The sequence below is a fragment of the Chiloscyllium plagiosum genome, chromosome 7, assembly GCF_004010195.1.
Source record: "Chiloscyllium plagiosum isolate BGI_BamShark_2017 chromosome 7, ASM401019v2, whole genome shotgun sequence".
In the NCBI taxonomy this organism is placed as follows: domain Eukaryota; kingdom Metazoa; phylum Chordata; class Chondrichthyes; order Orectolobiformes; family Hemiscylliidae; genus Chiloscyllium; species Chiloscyllium plagiosum.
In genome coordinates, this window is record NC_057716.1 from 64,564,336 (window position 1) to 64,587,566 (window position 23,231).

The 23,231-nt window shown below is 37.4% G+C and overlaps 1 protein-coding gene across 1 annotated transcript in view; it reads left to right on the forward strand.

Annotated features, from left to right (window-relative positions):
- The window catches only part of xirp2b (xin actin binding repeat containing 2b), a 105,623-nt gene that overhangs the window by 46,303 nt on the left and 36,089 nt on the right, over positions 1 to 23,231 (forward strand). The window contains exon 3 of the mRNA XM_043694502.1: positions 18,323 to 18,459. Within this exon, the coding sequence (XP_043550437.1) occupies positions 18,323 to 18,459 (137 nt within the window). The remainder of the gene's footprint in view (positions 1 to 18,322; positions 18,460 to 23,231) is intronic.

Here is a 23,231-nt window from a genome sequence, read left to right on the forward strand (position 1 = left end):
GGCCTGTTTCCACACTGTAGGGAATCGGAATCTAAATCTAAAAGCATTTAACAGTTTTGGTGGACTAAACTTTCCTCGTCTAGTAAGCTGCAGATTTCTAATCCAAACACTCCTTGCTTAGGAAGCCTGCACAAGCTATTGCAGTGACTGCTTTGCTTTGAAAACTGACTCCTGCTGGGACAGACTCTAATCTCTTCTCAGCTGAACTCTGATAGGAGAGAAACTAAAACTCACATCTGAACTCTACTCTTCATTCTTCTGAACTAAAACTCTGCTGTTTTCTAAACTGAACTTAGAACAAAATTATTGGCTTAATTTGTTTACATTTGCTCTTATACCTCCAAAAATGTAAACATCTTATTCCATTACACTTTTAGGGTTCTTGCATGCCGTTGTTTGCATTCACATATCTTCTGGGAACTGCTGCATTCAGGTGACTATTCCAGAATGATCTTTTGAAAAGAAAACTTTACAGCAGTAATCCAAATCCATATGTCTCTCTTGTTAAAATAATTCAAATGCTGTAACTGAGAACATAATGTACACACCCTTGATCACAACACACAAACAAGACATGTTCCAGTTGCTGATTTGAGCTGACTGAAGAGAGAAGGAAAGCAAGATCAGGAAAACTTCCTCTATGTCCCTCCTTGTTTCTCTCAGTGTCTCAAAAACAGTGTCTGGTGAGAAAGCAAATTGAGAAAACTTCCATTCACCAAGAGCTCCAAGATATCCACAAATGTTGCCTCTGCTGAGGTGAGAGAAAAAAAATCAAACACTAAGGTCTCTGAGGACCTCTAAGCTGTTTAACCTTTATTCTTCCAGTCTGTACCAGATGCAGTCTCTTTAAACTTATTAACTGTGATGGTGTTTGAGTTTAATTTCATGATTTTCTAATTTTTTATCTTGGGGTTGACAGATAATAAAATTCCTCCTTTTTTCACTCTTAGTAATTGACTCCTTTATTTTGATCTAATTAACCACATTTTAATTGATGTGTGATATAGCTGCATGTTAAAAAGAAATAAAATATTTATTGTAACCAACAAAGGAGGGGGTTTAAATGGAAAGAGATGAGTCAACCAAACCTCCTTGCCTGATTGTAACAATGCAAATCCTTAGTGAACTGCATACAGGTCTGGAGCTAAGGATTACTGCCGATAAGATATATAAATTAACAAAATAAAAACTAAAAGAACTGCGGATGCTGTAAATCAAAACCAAAAACAGAAATTGCTGGAAAAGCTCAGCAGATCTGGCAGCATCTGTGGAGAGAAATCAAAGTTAACGTTTCGTGTCGAGTAATATCTTCACACATTTCACTAGTTCTTTTTTCTTAAAATACTGACACTTTGGTAGATGTAACTGAAGTAATTTAAGAGTTCTTCTTTTAAGAAGAATTATTTTTGTCTCATGCAAAAGACCACTAAGGCTTCCTTAACTTTCATTGTTTTTCCCAAGTATCTCAAGTGTTAAATCTTTTGAAATGAATTATATTTGCTCTTGCTTTGCAAAGATTTTACTAAACAAACTGTGTTCATAATTTTGTCTGATATATGGCCTGTCAGAATATTATTTTGTTATCCATCAGTCAGAGAGACCAGAAAATAAACGTTGAGTACTAATTTCCATTGGGTTTGTCAGTAACATACTGAGTTTATTGTTCACATTAGACAAGCCAATTCCCAGATAAAATTATGCTAACCTTGACTGTAAATACTTAATCTCCTGAGGGGAAGGGAAAGGGCAAGTAATCTACCCCCAGTTAAAATAAGTCTAAATTATCCCGCTGTTTCCAGTCTCTATACTTTAAACAGAATTGGCAAACAGGCTTGATCTTCCTGACCTCCATGAATATAATTCCATGGAAAACACATCAGTCCATCCACCAATCTCCCACTATCATTATGGCAGCAAATTTAGATGGTATCATCATCATTACATTTCCCAAATCAGGGCCAAGATGTTGATCCATCTTGCAGCGTTCTAGCTGGAGGGAAAATACAGGATTATGTTTAACCTCAGACATTTTTTAGTTCCTTTTGACCTTTTTGGATGAATTATCAATGCACATCATTAATCTCTCTCGTTCTGACTCAATCTGAAAGTTGAGAGCCTCTGTAGCAGTTCTAGGAAAGTTGGGCATTGCTGACACAGGCAGGAGACCCCAGGGCACCTCAAATCCAATATGCCTTCAGACAGCTTTCTATAAAGAAACAAAAATAAAAGTTGCTGGCAAAACTGATCAGGTCTGGCAGCATCTGGGCAGAGAAATCAGAGTAAATGTTTTGGGTCCAGTGACCCTTCCTCAACCAGTTCTGAGGAAGGGTCACCGAACTTGAAAAGTCAGCTCTGATTTCTCTTCAGAACTGCTGCCAGACCTGCTGAGCTTTTCCAGAACTTCTGTCTTTGTTTCTGATTTACAGTATCCGCAGTTCCTTCAGCTTTCTATGAACTATGAGTTCTACTGAATGAAGGGTTTTTTTTGGGGGGGTGTCATAGATCTTGGGCTTTGATGTATCACCACCACCAAATGTTTTGCTAAAAGGAGGTTGCCTCTGTGATTCTAGTAGTTTCCATATATGATAAAGTAATTCTGTCATCAGAACAATATCGACGGCCTTGTGAATAGCCATTAACCAATTGCTTTCCTTGTCTTTGGAGTGGCCAGTCCATCTGCAATCCTGCCTGATGCTTGTAAATATCCCTGCTGGTGAGATTGCATTGCAGAAATAGTTATTGAACTGCAAATAGCTTTTCACTATTTTAAATGCCTCCACACTTCCATTATTGTCATCCAGAGGGCGTAAAGTTCTGCCTCTAACGTGTGTTTCAGAATGAATTATTCTTTTGCTTTTTGTTGGGGACATGCACCTTTGGAATTAATTGTTGGGCAATACTCCTGTAAATACATGGAGTATAAAAGTGTTTAATAAGATCTGACAGTGGGCATATAGAAATTAGATACAGGGAAAATTGAAGTATTGAATCTTGATATGCAATTGCTATATTGCTAAAAACAAGTTGTTCAAAAGCTTAATGTTTTAGCTTTAGTTCAAGAAGTATGTCTTTATACAATAGTACGCTGACAGTTTGTGTATAGATTTTTTCAGCTCTATTATACTTTGGCTATTTTGCATTTTCAGTAGACCTGCAAATGTACATATACTCTTTGTTTTTCTATTGATAATGATAAATTATATATAAATTGATTGCAAAATCTTGGTTAGAGTAGACTATTCTGGCAAGTTCACGATAGCCCACTTGAGGTAGGGTATGTTGGGATTACATAGACTAGGTTTATGTTCCCTTGAATTTAAAAGGTTAAGCACTGACTTGAATTGAAATTGTCAAGATATTATGGATTAAGTGGAACAGACAAGTTGGATTGCGAGAAACTATTTCCATCTTTTGGGCATTTTAGGTGTTTAAATTTCATGGAATCTGGATGACTCCAGAGGCCTTTTAAGATAGTGGACAGACTCCAAATGTGGATGTTCCATTTCCATTTTTGAGAGAACTTATTTTTGTAACAGTGAGAAGAGAAAAGGGATGGGTCATCTAGATAAGAGATTTCAACTCTGTAGGGTGATCTAAAATTAGGCCTGAGTTCAAACAGACACCATTTTGACTATTTCAAGGTAATGTGGCAGCAACAAATTGAGGCAGGATATATAAACATTCTGAAAGAACAGGTAAGGTCACTTTAGCTGTCATGATCTAATGTTGCTTAAATTTAGCTCTAAAAAGTTACATTTATAGCGGCGACATCATTTGGTTGGCATGGTAAATGAGAGACACTGTTTGGAATGTATTGATTGACAGGCCAGTTTGTGTAGCTTGACAAGAAAAATATTAACTTTGTTTGCAGTTTTAATTGAATATTATTGATAACCATGGGTTTATTTTATGCCTGAGTCCATTATAAATGCTGTTCAGATTTTCAAAAGGTTCATAACAGCTGCTCACAGCTAAGGGGCTTAGTTCATATTTTGCTGAACAGTTTGAGTCACCCAAGGGATTAATTTTTTTATTGTTTTGAGAAGAGAATATTATTTGTTTTTACAATATGTTGCCATTTGAGGGATTTAAAAGCCTTGAATGCATTTCATGAAAGACTTTTCTTTTCAGTATCATAGTTATATCATGTTTTCCATTTCCAAATAGCTTCTGTGGTCCTTCCTTGGTCCTTTCATGGTTAATATGGGTGAATAACGATGGCAGTGACATGTAGGGCATAGTGATAGCTATGCGATACAAGGTGACATGGAGAAGATACTGGGAATATGAGGGGGTATGAAGCTGGCATAGGGATATGAAGGGGCATGGAAGTGATATGGGGATAAAAGGGATAATAGCCTTTAATACAACTGGTTTAAAGTGTCAGCGAGTCAAGATAGGTCTTCTAATAAGGCAGTGTTAGAACACTCTTACCTCCATGAGTACCTCATAAACATCTCTGGAAGAGAACTCCATCCCAAAAAGGAGAACATGGCAATGACAGTTATATTCAAGGAAATGGTTTCCTGATTCTGAAAATGTCCCGTTTTGAAGTTTCTCACTTTAAGATGACATCCAAGCCTTGGGGCTTTTGGCATAGTCAAAATCCAAAAGGCAAGCCTTTTAGTAATAAAATTAGGAAACACTTTTTCATGCAAAGGATAGTACAAGTTTGAAACTCTTTTCCACAGATGGTGAATGATGCAGGGATCAATTGCCAATTTTAAAGCTGAGATTGATAGATTTTTAACCAAGGTTTTTAAGGAATACAGGATATATGGATTTAGGTCACAGATCAGCATGGTCATCAACATCAAAAGCAACATATATTTATTATAGCTTCAGTAATGCAATGAAATGTCCAAAGGTATTTCACTGTAGTGTTATAAGTCAAAATTATAACTGAGCCATGTATGGCATGATCAGAAGAAGTGAGAAGAGATAGGCTTTAAGCAGTGCTTTAAAAGAATGAAGTTGTAGAGAGTTAAAGTTAAAGAAAAGGATTCTGGAGCTTAAGGACTAGACAGTTTAACACATTGCTGATAATTAGTTAAGAGGTCAGAATTAGATGTATCAAAATCTTGGAGGCTTGTAGGGTTGACCGAGGCTATAAAGGTGGGGGTATGGGGACCTGGGTCTAACTCGGCCAGTAAGTACGAGGGTGATATGTGAACAGGACTTTCAGTGCAGGCAGCATAGTTTTGCACTACCTCAATGGCCCAGCATAAAATAATGTGCATTCTTCAAGAGAACCTCAGCATGGTGGCACCCTCTTCTACTCCCTGCACCTTCAGCACTGGGCCCCTGTAACACAGAATAGTATACTACACAGTATAGAAGAGGCTCTTCAGCCCATCAAATCTATACCACAAAAAATGTACATTTACCTTATCTAGTCTCACTTAATGCACTAGGCCTTGAATGTTTTGACACTTCAAGCATTCATCCAAATACTTTTTAAAGGTTGTCAGGTTTCTCACTTCAATTACCTCCCAGGCACTACATTCCAGACCCCTATTACACTCTGGGTGAAAACATTTTTCCTGAAGTCCCATCCAAACCTCCTGCCTTTCACTTTAAAATTATGCCACCTTTTTAATGACTCTTTCACTAAAGGGATGGCTATTTTCTATTCACTTTGTCCATGCTCCTCACAGCTCTACTAGGTAACCCTTCAACTTTCTGTGCTCCAAACGAAACAATCTGACTTTATCCAGCCTCTCATCATAGCAGAAATGCTCCATCCCAGGGAATATCCTGGTGGAAACAGCAAATGCTGGAGATACCAGTGGGTCAGTCAGCATCCATGTCTAGTCGAGCTGACTCTTCATCAGAGCTGAAGTGAAGTGGGGAGGGGACAGCGCTTATGCTATAGTTTTGGGGACAGAGATATGGGTGTAGTGGGCATAGGTTGCTGATGGACCCTATACCCATTACCCCCACATTCCCCTCCCAAACTATGGCATAGATGCTGTCTCCTCCACACTTCACTTCAACTCTGATGAAGAGTCAACTAGACTCGAAACATTAACTTGCTTTCTTTACATGGATGCTGTCTGACCTGCTGTGATCTCCAGCATTTGTGTTTTCAGTATAGATTGCAGCATTTGCAGTAGTTCACTCCAAATTTCTGGGGAATCCCCTTTACACGGCCTCTAGTGCAATCATATCCTTGCTACGGTATTGCGACTAGAAGTGCACACAGTGCTCCAACTGTGGCCTATTAAAGTTCTGCACAGGTCCAACATGACTGCCCTGTTCTTATAATCAATGCCATGACTGTTAAAGGCAAGCATCCCATGCTCCTTCTTAACAACCTTATTAGCCTGTCTTCTGACATTCAAGCATCTGTGGACAAGCTCTCCAAGATCAATCTGCTCTTCTAAGCCTCCTAGTGTCTTGTCATTCATTGACTATTAGTAACACGAGGAAAGCTGCTGAGCAGGCACTAACCTCAACAGAACAGTTGACCTGTTTACTGCCTCCATTTGTAAAATACTTGTGGGTCACACTATTAATACAGGCAGACACATTTCTACTTTCAGTCCAGGCAATTAGCAGTGTAACTGGCTAGAATTTTCTCAGTGATGTTCTTAAGTTAACTAATTAACAATAAAATAAAATTAAATACTGTCATTTTTCTAACTAAGCCCTTTATTTCCTTTTCTTCAAGACTTCAAGTCAACCTCGTAATTCTACCGTTCCAAGAAAGCCTTAGCTCTGATGATTTATTTTGGATTGTTTCACTTCCTGTCTCACTCTAATTAATACTTGTTGATTGCAAGCCACTAGTCTTGTATTAATTAACTGTACTAGTGCCTTGAACTTGGAGAAATACTTTAATTCTAAGAGATTTTTTTTTGTGATCAGCACACATCCTATTCATACATTTGCAAACTCTTCTTTAAAGTAATCTATGAAATCCATAGCTTTCAGACCCAGTGGGGCCTGGTCTATTATGTAATTCAAGCAAAATGCTTTTCATATTTTTTTGTTTTTCACAGCTGATACTATTCTTTGGAGATTCAGTTAAGGGGTTTCCTTGAGGGCCAATATTTCGAGATATCCTCACTTGAAAACCATTGGCTCATATTCTGGCTCTGCCAGTAAAGTTAGATTTTACTATCTCAAATGTATGCAAGTTCTTGCATACTGTGGTTTCATGTATTGCATATAATATATCTCAATAATGTAACGTAAATGTCTTCTGTATGAAGCTGTAGCTAATGTATGAGAGTCAGAGAATTCTTGTTGCTTTTCCTAGTAGCTGCTGTTGATTAAAATCTATTAAACCACTACACGAAATTGAAAATCTACATATTTTAAACAAATGCCAGAAAAAATGACTTTAAGACTGTAATTTAATCTTAAAATTCAGATGACTTGTAAATAAGTATGAACTTTAGCCTCCTACTGCACTATTTGTCCAGATTAGTACCTTTAACAACTCGCATTATATTCAGTTCATTTTGTAATTCACAGCTGTTTGGTTTCTGCTCTGTTTTGAGGTAATAGCAGAACTTCTTTAAAAGGTTTGTACAGTTCAAATCTCTTTGAGGAAACTACAGAACAGAATGCATTCCTTGCTGTTTATTCTGCTCAAGTTCTCTTTCTCTCGTTGGTAAGGCTTCTTTTGATATAGTAGATTTTGCTATATGATCCGTCTATGCTTATTCTTGCACTATGTTTGAAACTAAAACATAAGTTCCATTATCCTAAAGGCAATTTCCATGTAATGTATATGCTGGCAATGTGTGCAGGAAGGGAATTGGAGGAACAGTGGCCTCCCAGATCCGGCCTTTTGTACTGAGGACTTATTTTCTTTCCACTTCTAGTTGTTTTAAATTCGGAGTAACTGTGCAGTTGTCTACTAACTCAAATGCAAAGTAAGATATCTTGGGAGAATTTCAATAATGTGATGAGCCAGAGTAGCTAATCAAATATGAACCATTGTGAAAACATTGTTGATTTCTCCTAGATGGGGATTATAAACTACACGGATAGTAATACAAAACCAGGTAAGAATCAGACCTTAGAGTTCTTGTGTCTTTTATATATTGTTTTTGGATGCTGCAAAAAGATAGTCACAGTGATAGGATTTACGGTCATTGCACAATCTGTAATGGGATACATTACTAACTGGGATATTATGTCATCCATTTCAGGGTCGCCGTTGCTTGTAAGACCAGTCACTTGATGCATATAATTTTAGCTATTTCAGTCAAATGGAGTCCAGAGTAATGAGAGACAGGAATAAACATGTAGCAAAGTGTTTCACACCAATATGTTGCCCTTACTCATACTGGAAAGGGTTTTAAATCAGCTACACAAAATAATTACAAAACTTCTCTGAAATTGGCAAATTTCCAGGATTCTGAACTAATGTAACACGAAAAACAGATATAACTTGTTTGAAATGGCCTACTTGAGTTTGAGTATTTAGATTAACAGTTGTAATTTGGGAATAAATGAAAAGAAAATACATTGTCTAGATATTTGAACATGGAATGCTGCACATGCCAGTTCATGTGGTCCCAGGCACGCATTAAAATTTATAAAGCTTTTCAACTGCTTTTTGTCTTTTATATAAATAATTTGGATGTGAACATAGGAGGTATGGTTAGTAAGTTTGCAGATGACACCAATATTGGAAGTGTAGGGGTCAGTGAAGAAGGTTACCTCACAGTGCAAAGGGATCTTGACCAGATGGGCCAAAGGGCTGAGGAGTAGCAGGTGGAGTTTCATTTAGATAAATGTGAGGTGCTGCATTTTGGAAAGGCAAATCATGGCAGGACTTATACACTTAATGGCAAGGTCCTGGAAAGTGTTGCTGAACAAAGAGACCTTGGAGTGGAGGTTCACAGTTCCTTGAAAGTAGAGTCGCAGGTAGATAGGATAGTGAAGAAGGCTTTTGGTATGCTTTCCTTTATTGGTCAGTTCATTGAGTATTGGAGTCGGGAGGTCATGTTGTGGCTGAACAGGACATTGCTGAGGTCACTATTGGAATACTGCATGCAATTCTGGTCTCACTGCTATAGGAAAAATATGTGAAACTTGAAAGGGCTCAGAAAAGATTCAGAAGAATGTTGCCAGAGTTGGAGGGTTTGAGCTATAGGGAGAGGTTGAATAGATTTTGAGCTATATTCCCTGGAGCATCGGAGGCTGAGGGGTGACCTTATAGAGAGTTATAAAATCATGAGGAGTATGGATGGGTTGAATAGACAAGGTATTTTCCCTGGGGTAGGGGAGTCCAAAACTAGAAGGCATAGTCATTACAGTGACAACAAAAGCAATCTATTGTGCAGCCTGAAAATCAGAAACAAAATGTGCTGGAAACACTCCCCATAGATGTGCCCAGCAAACTTGGGGAAACAGAGATAATGTTCAGATAATATATTGTATATGTTATACAAGCATAATAGATTTAGGTTTTGTGTGCAGATCTGGTTATGGGCAGTCAGAAATCAGGTACCTCAGATGTCACTTAAAGGTAACCAGTGTCTCTTAGAGAGAAAATGTAGTAATATAAAACAAATAATGGTGGATGCTGGAGCTCTGAAACAAAAACAGAAATTGCTGGAGAAACTCAGCTGGGCTCGCAGCAAAGTGGGCAGAAAGCAGAGTTAATGTTTTGAGTTCAGAGATTCTTCATCTTAAGAATATGCCCGATATGATGAAATAAATGTTTGCAGAGTATAGAATGCTGAAGAGTCACCAGACTCGAAGTGTTAACTCTGCTTTCTTCCCACAGTTGCTGCCAGTTGCTGAGTTTCTCCAGTAATTTCTGTTTTGTTTGAGAAAGTGTACTTTTTGGTAGGGAGAAAGAGAGAGAAAATCTTTGCAACAAGCCCAGATCTGACACCTAGGTTCTCTGATGCCATATTGAAAGCCCTGGAGGAAATGGACAGGGAGAGTGGAGGGGGAGCCGGGGGTTGGATTATGGCTGAAGGGTTGTGATGCCAGTCATCCTGGTCAGGAAGGGACAAAACGACATCCAGGCAGCAACATTGCCACCTTTAGGAACAAGACCTGAAGGTGCTCAGTGCTAGAAAATTGCTGCAGTACTGAATATACATTCAAGTGTCTCCGATCCAAAAAGTTAAAAATCACACAACGCCAGGTTGTAGTCCAACAGGTTTATTTGGAAGCACTAGCTTTAGGAGCACTGGTCCATCATCAGGTGGTTGTGGAGGTCAAGATCATGCTCACAGAAATTATAGCCAAAGGAGTCTAATTCATGGGGATGTGATACAGTAAACAACCCATGGGAATGGCCTCAACTGGGATTTTGGGTTCATGTCACACTACAGGTGACTCCACTGCATGATACACAGTCTCTCTGTCTCTCTCAAATATATACACACACACACAGAGCCTCCGTCACACACAACCTTTCTCCTATAAGCACACACACAAACTCCTTCACTCACTCTCACACACACACACACACACACACACACACACACACACACACACTCTATCACGAGCACTCACACCTATACACACACTGACATGCACACTCAATCTGTCGCTCCTACATGCGCGCACATATAAACTTATGGGTTGAATTTGTTTTCGCAGAATTACATTTTATTTTGCTCAAAAACTGCATGAATCTATGTAAAACTCTGTAAAGCTATACAGAGGGTCTGCCAGTCTAACATAGCATTGGGACACAGATAGACTTCACATCTATTGTTTAAAAAGCTGAGCTATCTTGAGAATGTAATTTAAAAGAAATTCTGGGATTTGCATATCAAAGGACAGAAACCAGCATATCCCATTATAAAAGGTGAAAGTTTAAATCTAAGATTGCTTACTGTATCACATCTCCATGACACTGGACTCTTTTGGCTATAAATTCTGTGAGCATGATCTTAACCTCCACAACCACCTGATGAAGGAGCGGCGTTCCGAAAGCTAGTGCTTCCAAATAAACCTGTTGGACTATTACCTGGTGTTGTGTGATTTTTTAACTTTGTCCATCCCAGTCCAACACCAGCATCTCCAAATCACAGATCCATAAAGGTATAATGTTTACTTTCTGCTCATACCTCTTTGAGCTCCACCCTAACTTCCTGCAATGATTTCTTCCCCCTGTTTCTCTTCAGATTCCTACAGTCAAATTGTAATTCATTGTACTTATATGTCCAACTTTCACTAATATCGCATCTCTCAGTTCTCCCTACTTCATATTTTATGTTCTGCATAGACCTATGCTATCATGTCAGGCATATTCTTCAAGCACCACATGACTTTCATAGTACATTCTCCTTCTCACAGGGGAAGTCATGTATAATTCTTGACATGAGATTGTTGCTGCAGGAGACTGAGCCTGCCTGCACACTATATCCTGCTTGAGTTTCTCTCTGAGTGCTATCATATCGAGTCTGTTTGAGGTACAATTTGAATATGGACTCCGCTCGGCTGTCATTTAGAAAGTGCTCTCGCTGTCTCCTGTCTTCCTTGCTACTCCCTCCCCCTGTCAGCCCAAAAGACTTCTCTACCAAACTACTGATAAGTGCAGTAAGCTATTTAGCAGGCTACTAGAAACAGTGTAAAAATCAGCAACCAAAATTAAGTTTCCAAATGAAGGCAACAACCCACAAAACGCCCAGAAACTGACCAGTAGCCTCAGAAGACAAACTAGCAAATAACAATGATCATTCTTGAAAGCTTCTTCTTGCCTGTACTTCCACAAGCTGCTGATTAAATTGATCATGGTATGACTGGAACCAGGGCAAATGATTGTACAGCGACGGAGTGTCTGAAATTTTATTCATTTCATAATTCTGCACAGTTCCCTGGATGCCTATGGAGCTGCCGAAACCAACATTTCTGGTAGTACACTTCTGGCTCAGAGCTGCTCAAACCAACATTACTGGTAGTACACTTCTGGCTCAGAATGAATAAATGCTTCCCACCCAACAAAACAAGTGCCTAGGCACCAGTTTTGTATCTTCAAATTTCTAAGCCATTTTTTAAAGTGTATTTTCATTTATTTAAAACAATTATTGGCTCAGTTGAATGGAAAGTAGATCTAAATTACAACATGAAATAGTGTTGGCATTCCTAAATGATTTAATAAAAATTGTCCTCTGGAACATTCAGTCTCTGCATTATAGAATTATACAGCATGCTCATTTTCCTGCAATAAGATGTATTGATAATTATAGCAGGTGCTTAACCTATTGGCTTCAACTTATTTTATGTCCTAGTCAATTTGATTGGTGTAACAGGTGTTGAAGGCATTTAGAGGGCAGCGTGAGTCTGTCTGTCTTGCAAAATAGAATTTTAGCACAGGCAATTGACTAGATGTAGCATCTATTGGCCTCAACCCCTAAAAATAACTGGATTTATCCTCACAAGTGGCTAAAATAAAATCAGCTGTCACCATCAAGTCTGAGAGGAGGTAGAGGCAGATTTGACTGGAGCTGGTCTCCAGGAAGGCTGCAATAAGAGGGATTTTCACTTTTACTGGACAGAAAACAGAAATACTGCTGGTACAGGATTAAAATACTTTTTGTCCACATAATTTGTTGACCTACAAAATCATACCAACTGAACATTCGTCAAATTAGGAAGGTAAGTACAAAACATCCTGATTTCTACTAAAACAGAATATCTCATATTTAGTACATTGATTTTCATTAGTTTTGCCAGCTTTTCTTTCTCTGTTTAAATATGTAATATGCATAGAGTTTACAACAGTAATACCAAGCTAATTCTATACATTTGCTTTAAAAATATTTTCTTTCTCTAAATTGCATTTTAGTAGCTCTTGAAATGCAGTGAAGTCCTTGATCAAATTGCTAACTTTAATAGAATGTCAGTCATTCGAGTGCATTTGTAACATAATTTCTTTCGTGTGAGCATTGTGTGGAGAGGGCAACTTTTTTGACTTTTAATTCAAGATGTTTCCAATAGGCAAGCAAATTCTGAATAAATAAATTAACAAATTTTCAGCTAATTCTTGAAATTTTTAATTATTTGCTTGATTTGATATAGTTTATACATAAACAGAGATGCAATTCCTGACTTACAAACATTTGAGAATCTGCTTCCTCCTACACAACATAACAAATAGAGAATGAGTTACATTCAACCAGCAGAACCATAACAATACAGTTGTGTATTTTTTCTATCCCTCAGGACAAACCCAGCAAGAAACCATCTATATCACATCTTTAAACAGTGTAATATGCTACAAACTACTTCTCAGATGTGTAATCAGACAAAAATTGTTGCTTTATTAGACAGCCTGTTGAATATCTGACAATGTCTCAAATCAGCATCTTGCTGCTCTGCAGTTTGTAAGTTAATGAACTCAACACACTTCTCACACTCCTGGGTGGCCTCACTTTCCTTTCTCATTAATTCCTTATTCAGATGAAACACAACCGGAGGAACATTTTCATTAAATGTACACATCAGTTACCATACGTACAAGAGTGAGCTGATTTGAAAAATGAGATTAGCTTAGCTGATTTCTTGTCAGCTGGTTTGAACACAATGGATTGAATGGTCTCCATCTGTGCTACAGATTTCTAACATTCTGTGTTTCTACATAATGTGTTTGCTCATGTGCTACATGAAACATTCCTGCAAAAATATTAACAAAGACAACAGTTGAAATAATTACAAGTTTGGAACTCAAATGTCAGCATGGCCTTTAATGGAAATTTAATGCTGTAAATAACATCAAATCCCAAGAGGAACTGTATACAAATTGTTTTCTTCCGAATTATGCATGCCATAATTTTTAGCTCTCATCATTTTTGCATTCACATAAAAAGGTTAATGAATACTCAGCTCCTGTGAAATGCTCAAATCAAACAATGTATCATAGTATTTAGTATATGCCTATTATCGAACATTTCTGACAGCAAAATAGTAAAAACAGTACACATCAATCTTCTTCACCTACTAAATAAATGACAACCTTTTAAGAAAATGACAATACGGAGTTTAATTACTATTTGGTGTGCATTTACTTTGAGTGGAGTTTATATTTTTAAAAATATTCTTTGTTGAAATATTGAGTATAACAGTGGTGTGATCAGTGAACATTGATTTGATTGATTCTTGCTTTCTTAAATGGAACAGTCATTAATTATCCATTGAAAGATCTGTCATGAAGTAAAGTTGCTGCTAAGCATGAATTATCCAGATCTTTCAATGAGTGAATAATTGGAAAGCTGACGATTAATGTGAAAAGAATGGCAAGTCTCACTTTTCTAAACTTTAATTTCATAGAGTCAGTTTATCATGTGATACAATGGGCTGAAAGATTCTGGCCATTCTGGGCCTATAACCATCTTCACGTGTGAAACGAATCCTTGGCTCCATTCCTAACATGTTAGGAAATATTATTAAGTCTACCACATAACAGTTATTTAGTTAATATATAATGACAAATGTGCATTCTTGATAATAAAATGTGTTTATTGTAGAACCATAACTGTCTCAATCAGTTCAAAATTCATTGAGTATTTTTGCTAATGCTTTTTTAACTTGTCTGACTAATAGCTTGCATATGTGACCTCCATGTTTTAAACAGTGACAAAAATGACACAATTTATTTTAAGAGATTGCTGTGTAAGTATCAGATCTAATAGCATTAACCTGATAGGCTGGTAATTGCTTGCTAGTTATAACTCATAGTAACACACAAGATGGTCAACAATTCTAAAATGGAGCATACTGTGATCTGATGGCAGTCTTTGTCAACTTGCAAGCCTCCAGTATATATTTGGAATACCTATAATTTGGGAATTGCTCTAACTAGCATGGCAGAGGATTAGTCAAGAAATTCCTCTGTTTTCAGATCGTATTCTACAGAAACATAAAATTACCTCTACTAAATGTTTCTTGGTCCGGACAGTTTGTTAATGGTCTCTTCTTAAGTCTTCACAGACATAATTTAAGAGTTATATATTTCATAATACTTGTGCTTAAGATTTCCACTTTTGGGGTTAAAATTGTTTTGATTTAATGTAGTCAGATCGGTTGAAATAAAATAAAAGCCGTGTTAGTGGTACTCCGGTTTCTTCAATTAAAGAAAAACTGCAACATAACTGTATAAACTGATATCAGTTAAAGATGGAACTACTTTACAAGGTCTACGTCTACTGCTGAGAAAATAGAAAAATATGTGAGGCTATACCTATTTCTTCTTATGAATTATACACCAGCTTCCTACTTTATATAAGATTTGAACCATGTAGCAATTGTGATTGAAAATGAGGTTGCTAGATAGGTTTCTTGTCTGTCAACCCTGTGATGTATTAGAAATCCAATAGCGTGCATTCTTGTGGCTAATTTAGATCTATGTTCTGTCAATCAGGCCACTTGTTTTCAAGCTATTGAAGTTAATAAAATCTCTCATGTATTGAGCCGGAGTTGCACCTTCACCAAGATGAAAACATAAGTCTATAGTGCTTTATTCACAATACTCAAAAGCAAACTTAACTTGAATCAGACAAGAAATTGTTAAACAAATAAGCACATGGGATTTCCATTTTTCAGATCAGTTCTATTTTAACATTGTTTTGACATATAGCATTTGAATCAGAACCAATATTAAAAATGTATATTAGTTAGCTTGATTTAGGAACAGAGTAATAGACACATGACCATTTTGTCTTGTCTATCAGTGGACTGATCTCTCTTTCTCACAATGATGAAAATAATGTTTGCCGTTTTGAGGATCAAAGACCTGCCAGGGCACTGTGGTACAGATGGAAGATGTTCCCATGGCTTTTGTGGAACAACTGTTCTGCTTGGAATTCAACAATTACATTTTTCCCCTCTATTCATGGTAACATCCAATAAGCACAGTTGGCTGCCTGTGGTAGCATTTGCACATCTTCAGAAGTTTACAAATATTCCTACTGCTATTTAAAGGGTTGCATTTTCCATTGACCTGCAGGCCAAGGGGATTGAAGGTGAATGATTGGTTGCAGTGGATTCCATTAAATGATTAATGGATGTTGTCCTTGAAATAATGTAGTGAGTGATTCGTATGGCTAGCTATGTTTGCTACTTAAGGATAATCTCCTCCTGGAAGTGCCATCTGTAATATATTTCTTCTTTAATTCATTCATACGCATGTATTTAAATACAAGACTATTGCACACAACATTTTGTATAAGGCATCAAAAATGACTTGAAGTTTCCAATTCTGTGTTTATGGATGGGGCGCAATAGTGTGCCATTCCTATGTTCAATATTTGAAGAACAAGCCTAAGATCATAGGAGAAGACTTGATGTGAAATGGCATCACTTTGCAATAAGCCACCCACAGAACATTTGGTACAGATAGGTACTGTATCATTACAAAATTCCTTCTCATATCTTCTTACCTATCTGGTCGTAAAGCCCTGTAAGTTCGTGTGAAGTGCTGAATCTGAGTGCCCTTTTTGGAGAGTGCTCTGAAATGCCACACTAAGATTTCTCCTCCTCACCTATGCAGATGCACCTATATTTAATTATTAATAGTTGCTTTGTAGTACAGATTTTGAGTATGGCTGATGACAGAGACATGTTGTTGAAGATTTTTTTGTTTTGCACTCAACAGGGTAGACAAAGATACCAAACTCAAAGAAAGCAACAATTTATACCACATGTTTGGTTGATTGGTCAGTCAGTTAGGATTTGTCAAGGCATTGTCAGGCAGAAAGTTTCAACTATGTATCTTTACAAATAGATAAGCCCGAAGGACATACTTTAAAAGTGTTTCACACCAGTATTCTGCCTTGCTGGCCTCAATTGCACTATAGAATATTGTGATTAGCAACATGTCTTGTATCAAATAACTTGCTAGAGGAAAATCACTTCCATTTTATTCCGTAGCAAAGGACAAATTCTAACACTGAAATAGCATTTGTTGTGAAGTAACAACTTTACTTGGCGAATATAAGGAAACATCTGGGTACTATCATGGTAAACAAGGTACAAAACTACTTACACTATCTCTATTTAGAGTGACAAAGTTTGGTCAGCTCTTGTGTGCTAAAATTATTTTTTAAAAATTGTTTTGAACATTTACTTTGCACAGAAGCTTTAAAACCAGCAGCAGGTACAAAATTATTTGGGAATATAACAAACAATTTCATTGCCACAGTTAAGTTACAAGATTGCATTCAAGAAAGTAGCCAGTCACCAACTTCTTGAGGGTCTCTAGATGGACAACAAAAGCTCACCTCCCATGAATGGATTTTAAAAAAACTAATTTTGAGCTGCTTTTTTTCCTGTTTAAAGTTGCCGTACTCCCAGTGAATTTCAATAATTGCAAGCCATTTTCTAATTCTAATTGAAGGCCTGAAACCCCTTCTTTTTTGAGAGCATAATCTTTTATGTTTTGAGAACTTTTATTGTGTCTTGCAAAATAATACTCTGTGTAAAGAATGCTAAGTTAGAAAGTTAATCATTAGGATAACTTGGCCATCATCAAGCAACTTGTGTCATGAAAATGAGTCACTTACCTCTTTATTTCTCTTAACTCATTCTATTCTGTCCCCAACTGAGCAGTGCGGGGAAGTGAGGATTACTATTCTGATATGGATAGAACTGATCAAAAAGTTCAAGTTATAAATTGGAATAAGGCCAATTTTGATGGTATTAGACAGGAACTTACAAAAGATGGATGGGGGAGGCTATTTGCAGATAACGGGACAGTTGGGAAGTGGGATGCCTTTAAAGATGAGATACCAAAAGTTCAAAGACAGTATGTTCATGTTCAGAGACAGTCTGAAGGACAAGGCTAGTAGGTGTAGGAAATGCTGGATTACTTGAAAAGTTGAGGCTCTGGTCAAGAAAAAGGAGGAGGCATATATCAGATATAGACTGTTGGGATTGAGTGAATCGCTAGAGGACTATAAGAGCAGTTAGTGTGTACCTAAGAGGAAATCAGGAGGGCAAAAAAGGGAACATGAGAAACTTTGGCAAATAGAATTGAAGAGAATCCAAAGAGATTTTCCATGTATATTAAGGGCAAAAGAGTAACTAGGCAGAGAGTAGGGGCCCTTAACAATCATTGTGAGCATCTATATGTGGAACCACAGGAGATGGGTGAGGTACTAAATGAATATTTTGCATCAGTATTTACTGTGGAGAAGGACATGGAAGTAAGGGAGCTTGGGGAAATAAGTAGTGAAGTCATGAAAATAATTCATGTGGATGAGTTCGACAGCAGGGTCTGTTTCTGTGCTGTACAACTTTATGACTTTATAATTCATAATTCATATTATAGACCTTGCTCAACACCTTTAATGAGCTTTTAATATGATGCCCTAAAATTCAGTTGTGTTCTCATTTCCAGCTGCTTTGACATCTGATGAGCCTAGCCAGGCTGACATTGTGCCTCTTGATTTCGAGGAGACTGTCTCACTTAAGGACAGATTGGCCATGTACCAAGCAGCTGTTTCTAAGAAGACAAGCAACAGGGCATCAGCTGTGGTAAGTGCCAATATCCATGTCCACTTTTAACTTGTATTGTCCAAAGACTGATATATTTACTCTTCAATCAGTAGATAATTTTGAGCAAAAGCATCGCCAGCTTGAATTCCAGAAACCGTAAATGGAACAAATGCTGGGTGATGGAAGGACCTGTATAAGAGCATAGAAGAGATGCATTGTTTGCTTGCTTGGGGCTTAGAACTGAGACATTTTGCAATGCGTTGTTGTTTTGAACACCTTTACTAATGGAAATTCTTTTGCATCTCCATTGGCTTTGCCTCTTGGATTTGTGGGCAAGTAATAGAATCAAAGACTTCATTTACCAATTTTACAAATACTATCCAGATTTTACATGTAAATACATATGTTTTTCATTGTCTTCACAGAAGTTTCTGAAAGATAAAAGTATACCACACTCAAACAGCAAGATATTGTACATGTTGTAAGTGTAACATGAAAACCGAATGTGTTGGAAGAGCTCAGGAGGTCCTCCAGCAACTGTGGAGACAGAAACAGAGTTAATGTTTCAAATCAATGACCATTCTATTTTTGTGCTCCTCGCAGATGCTATTGAACCTGCTGAGTATTTTCAACATTTCTTGTTTTTATACCACAATCTAACTTTTTGTGCTTTCCTTGTGTGTTGGACATGATCATAGAACCCACTCTAAATTCTACATAATCCTCTATGGGAATTTCACTGATGATATAGGGTGATTATTTATTGTTTATGTGAAAGGGGTTGTTTGCATTGTAACCTCTACTAAGAGTTTTAACTTGTAATGAAGTTCTGTAAATACTGTTGTGTAATATGACTCAAAAGTAGAAAAATTTAAGGTGATACCATTTGGTATATTTGAGGAGTTTGAATACCTGTAGTGGCTGTTTTCTGCAGATACTTATAACTGATTATTTCTAGTAGATTACATATTTGACAATACACTGCTACACATAATATTGTGACACTTATGTTTTACATAAACAAATTATTGAGGTTAAACCAGTTGTAGGCATTAATGAAAAATAGATAGTAGTGAATTAACAGCCCTGGTTTACACTCTGAGTGACTGGCTGGAAGAAAGGAGCCAGACAATAAAGAACAAAAAAAAAAATTCTGATTGGTGAAATGTGAAATGTTTTCCTGGAATCTGCACAGGGGCAAAGCTTTCGTCATACATTTTGACCTGAATTAAGAAATAGAGTGATAGTATAAGTAATAGCATGTCCATTTTGTAAATGAAGCAAAGTTGAAAACCACACTAAGTTGTACAGAAGCAAGTAGGTAGGAAGTCACAAAGGGAAATAGACCCATTAAATGAGGAGACAAAACTAAGGTAGAAGGAATTCAACATGGATGAATGCAAGATAATCTACTTCAAAAGAAATGAAAATTATGCAGAGTATAAAGCAGATAGCGATTCACTATTGGCCAATTTATAGATTCTCCAGAGTGAATTTCAATCCCATCATGTTGACAGTTGACTCTCAACTGTATGTTTTTTATACTAGATCTTCAAGCTTCTCATTATCTTTACAACCTTTTGCTGAAATTATGTTGAGTTAATTGAAGTTCTGCTTTCAGCAGATAATCTGACCAAAGGAGCTGAGGCAAATATACACTTGGCTATGCTGATCCTGAATAAAGTGGTGGTTGCACTATCAAGACATAAGGCTATCCTGATAGCAATTTCTTTTTTTATATTAAACATGCTTAAGTATTAATCTGACTAGTATTCACAATCTGAATGTCTTAATGTAATTCATAAAGATTTAGAATCCCAATACATTACAAAGGCTTACTGCTCAATTCTTAAAGGTTTTCTGATCAAATCCGGGTTATTATTTGTTATAGTGAGTTAGAACATTGGTCTCTTTCTTCTGAGATAATTTTGTCCTCATTTAAAACCAAAGGTGGCATGGTGGCTCAGTGATTAGTACTGCTGCCTCACAGCACCAGGGACACAGGTTCAATTCCAGCCTCGGGTGATTGGAGTTTGCTCATTCTCCCTGTGTCTGCGTGGGTTTCCTCCCAATCCAAAGATGTGTAGGCTAGGTAAATTTACCATGTTAAAATTGCCCATTGTGTTAGGTGTATTAGTTAGAGGGAAATGGGTCTGAGTGGGTAACTCTTTGGAGGGTTGGTGTGAACTTGTTGGGCCAAATAGCCTGTTTCCATACTGTAGGGAATCTAATCTTTAAATCGAAATTAGAAATTTCAGAAGGCCATTCATTCATTGTAAGGCGTCTCAGTGAAGTGAGTTAGGGATAAATTTAATTGAAAGCTCTTATGCCACAGTGATATTAAAGCTGCAGTGTAAGTGTCTTTATCCAAACCATGTGAATTGGGACTCCCTGTAATTGGACACAAAGACAACAGATATAATTTACTGAAACCTCCTGGATTGGGAGTGGCAGTGGAAGGTCTGATATAACAGGTAGAAAATTAAGGAGTGGAGATGTGGTCACTTTCCTGATTTCTGTTGATTAAATCTAGGATGGAAAGGGTGCCCTGCCCAGAAGCCAATTTAGGGCCACGAAACAGCCTAAAATTAGCAGGAGGAGTTCACAATAGAATGCTTTAACATTGTTTCTTAGATTAGCATATTCTGGAACAAACTAGAGAGAAGTGTATGCTAGACTCAATGTTGTGTAATGTGACAGCATTGTTTAATGACCTCCGAGTAAAGGCTCCTATGGTAGCAGTGATCATAAAATGATCAAATTTTATATTCAGTTTGAAAAGGGAGAAGAACAGGCCTAGGACAAGCAATTTTAAACTTTAAAAAATTGACAATATGAGTAGGAAAGCTGAGCAGGCTGAACTGAAGTGGGATATTAAACTAGGAAATAGTTCAGGAGAAAAGCAGTAGCAGATAATTAGAGAGATATTTCAGAATACTCAGAAAAAGTATATTCCTGCTATAAATAATAATCCAAGCAAAAGACCCATTGTCCATGGTTTACTAATGAAGTTAAAGGAAGCATCAAAATTAAGAAAAATTTATACAATAGCACAAAGTTGAGAGGCAGGTTTGATGATTGGTTAGAGTATAAACAACAGCAGGCAATGTCTAAATGGTTAATCAGGGCAAATAAGTTGAAGCATGAGAGGAAGCTAACTAGAAATGTGAAAACAGCTAGCAAGATCCATAGATATCTAAAAAGAAAAAGAGTAAGTAACTTGAGTATTGGTCCTCTCGAGGGTGAGACTGGGGAGTTATTTGCAGCTAATAATAAAACGGCAGATGTAACAAACATATGTTTTACTTCTGTATTCATTGTAGAACATTCAATAACCATCACGTTCCTGTAAATCAGAAAGTTGATGGAAGAAAGGAACTTGATGAAATTATAATGACTAAGGGACTACTGAGCAAACTGATGGAGTTGTATGTTGATGGGATTCTGGGTCCTGATGAATCCATCCCAGGGCCTGAAAAGAGGTGGCTGATGAGGTGGCACATGTATCGGTCTTAATTTTCCACCATTCGTTAGATTCTGGAAAGGTTCCACTTAAATGGAAAGGATAAAATATAGCCTGTCTCTTCAAGAAGGAATGGAGGCATAAAACAGGAAACTGTGAGGTGACACTTACAAAAATCTATCAAGTTTAATTTTGATCTTTATCTTTACTTTCTGTGAATCCTGGCAAGTTTTCTCAGTCTGTTTTCCTGAACTTGCCTCATTATTTATGCTCCATTCCTCCACCACCCCACTGGAGAAGCCTACTTGTTGTGTTCTCCCACTCATCACAGGTGTAAGTATTGGCTATTTGCAGACCCTTCTGGGATTGCTTGAGCTAGTACCATCTTTGAAGGCCAACTATACGCCCAGTCAAGTTGGCTGAATGATGCATTTTATTTCCCCGGACATGTTGGACCAAGGGTAATTGACTCCTCTTTTTACCGATGGGAACCTGGAGGCTCTGCTGGAGGGGATCTGCTTATGGTCACTGCCTATGGACTGTGTGCTGAGATGTGGGCAACTGGTGAAGATCTGGAATAGCAAACAGTGAGTTGGAATGGCCAGATTACCCCTCTAGTGTTCAGGCTGGGAAATTTCACCATTTCATTTCTGTGGCAGGTGGGGGATTGGAAACTGCATATGAATGAGGCAAGATGACATAATGATGAAAATGTTAATATGCCTAATTCATGCACATAGGTCTTTCACTGCTAACTGAATGGTAAGCTGAGACTGTCATTAATGATTGGTTGAGAAATGGGATTTTTGTTGTTGGCAGGAAGCTTGTCACTGCCAATCTCACATTATTTTCCTAACAGTTTCATCAACATCCAAGTTGTTTGGAGACTGGGAAAATCTGACCGATGGGTCAGTCTGTAATAGGATGGTGTTACAATTACTCATTAAGAAAGTTATGACTGGGCAATTGGAAAAACTCATGGTAATCAGAAGTGTCAGTGTGATTTTATGAAAGAATAATCATGTTTAACCAATTTATTGAAGAAGTAACATGCACTGTGGATTAAAGGGAGCTGTTGATGCACTGTATTTGGATTTCCAGGAGACATTTGACAAGATTCCACATATAACATTATTGCATGGTGTAGGACCTTGTGGAATAGGGATAACAAACTAGCATAGATAGAGATTGGCTGGCTGAAAACAGAGTGTGTATACATGTTTTGTGAGGAAAAATGTGAAAAACAGAGTATTACTTAGATAGTGAATGATCTCAGAAATTAAGGTGCAGTGGGAATTTAAAGGTATTAGTGCATGAGTCACAAAAATGTTAGCATTCAGGATACAGC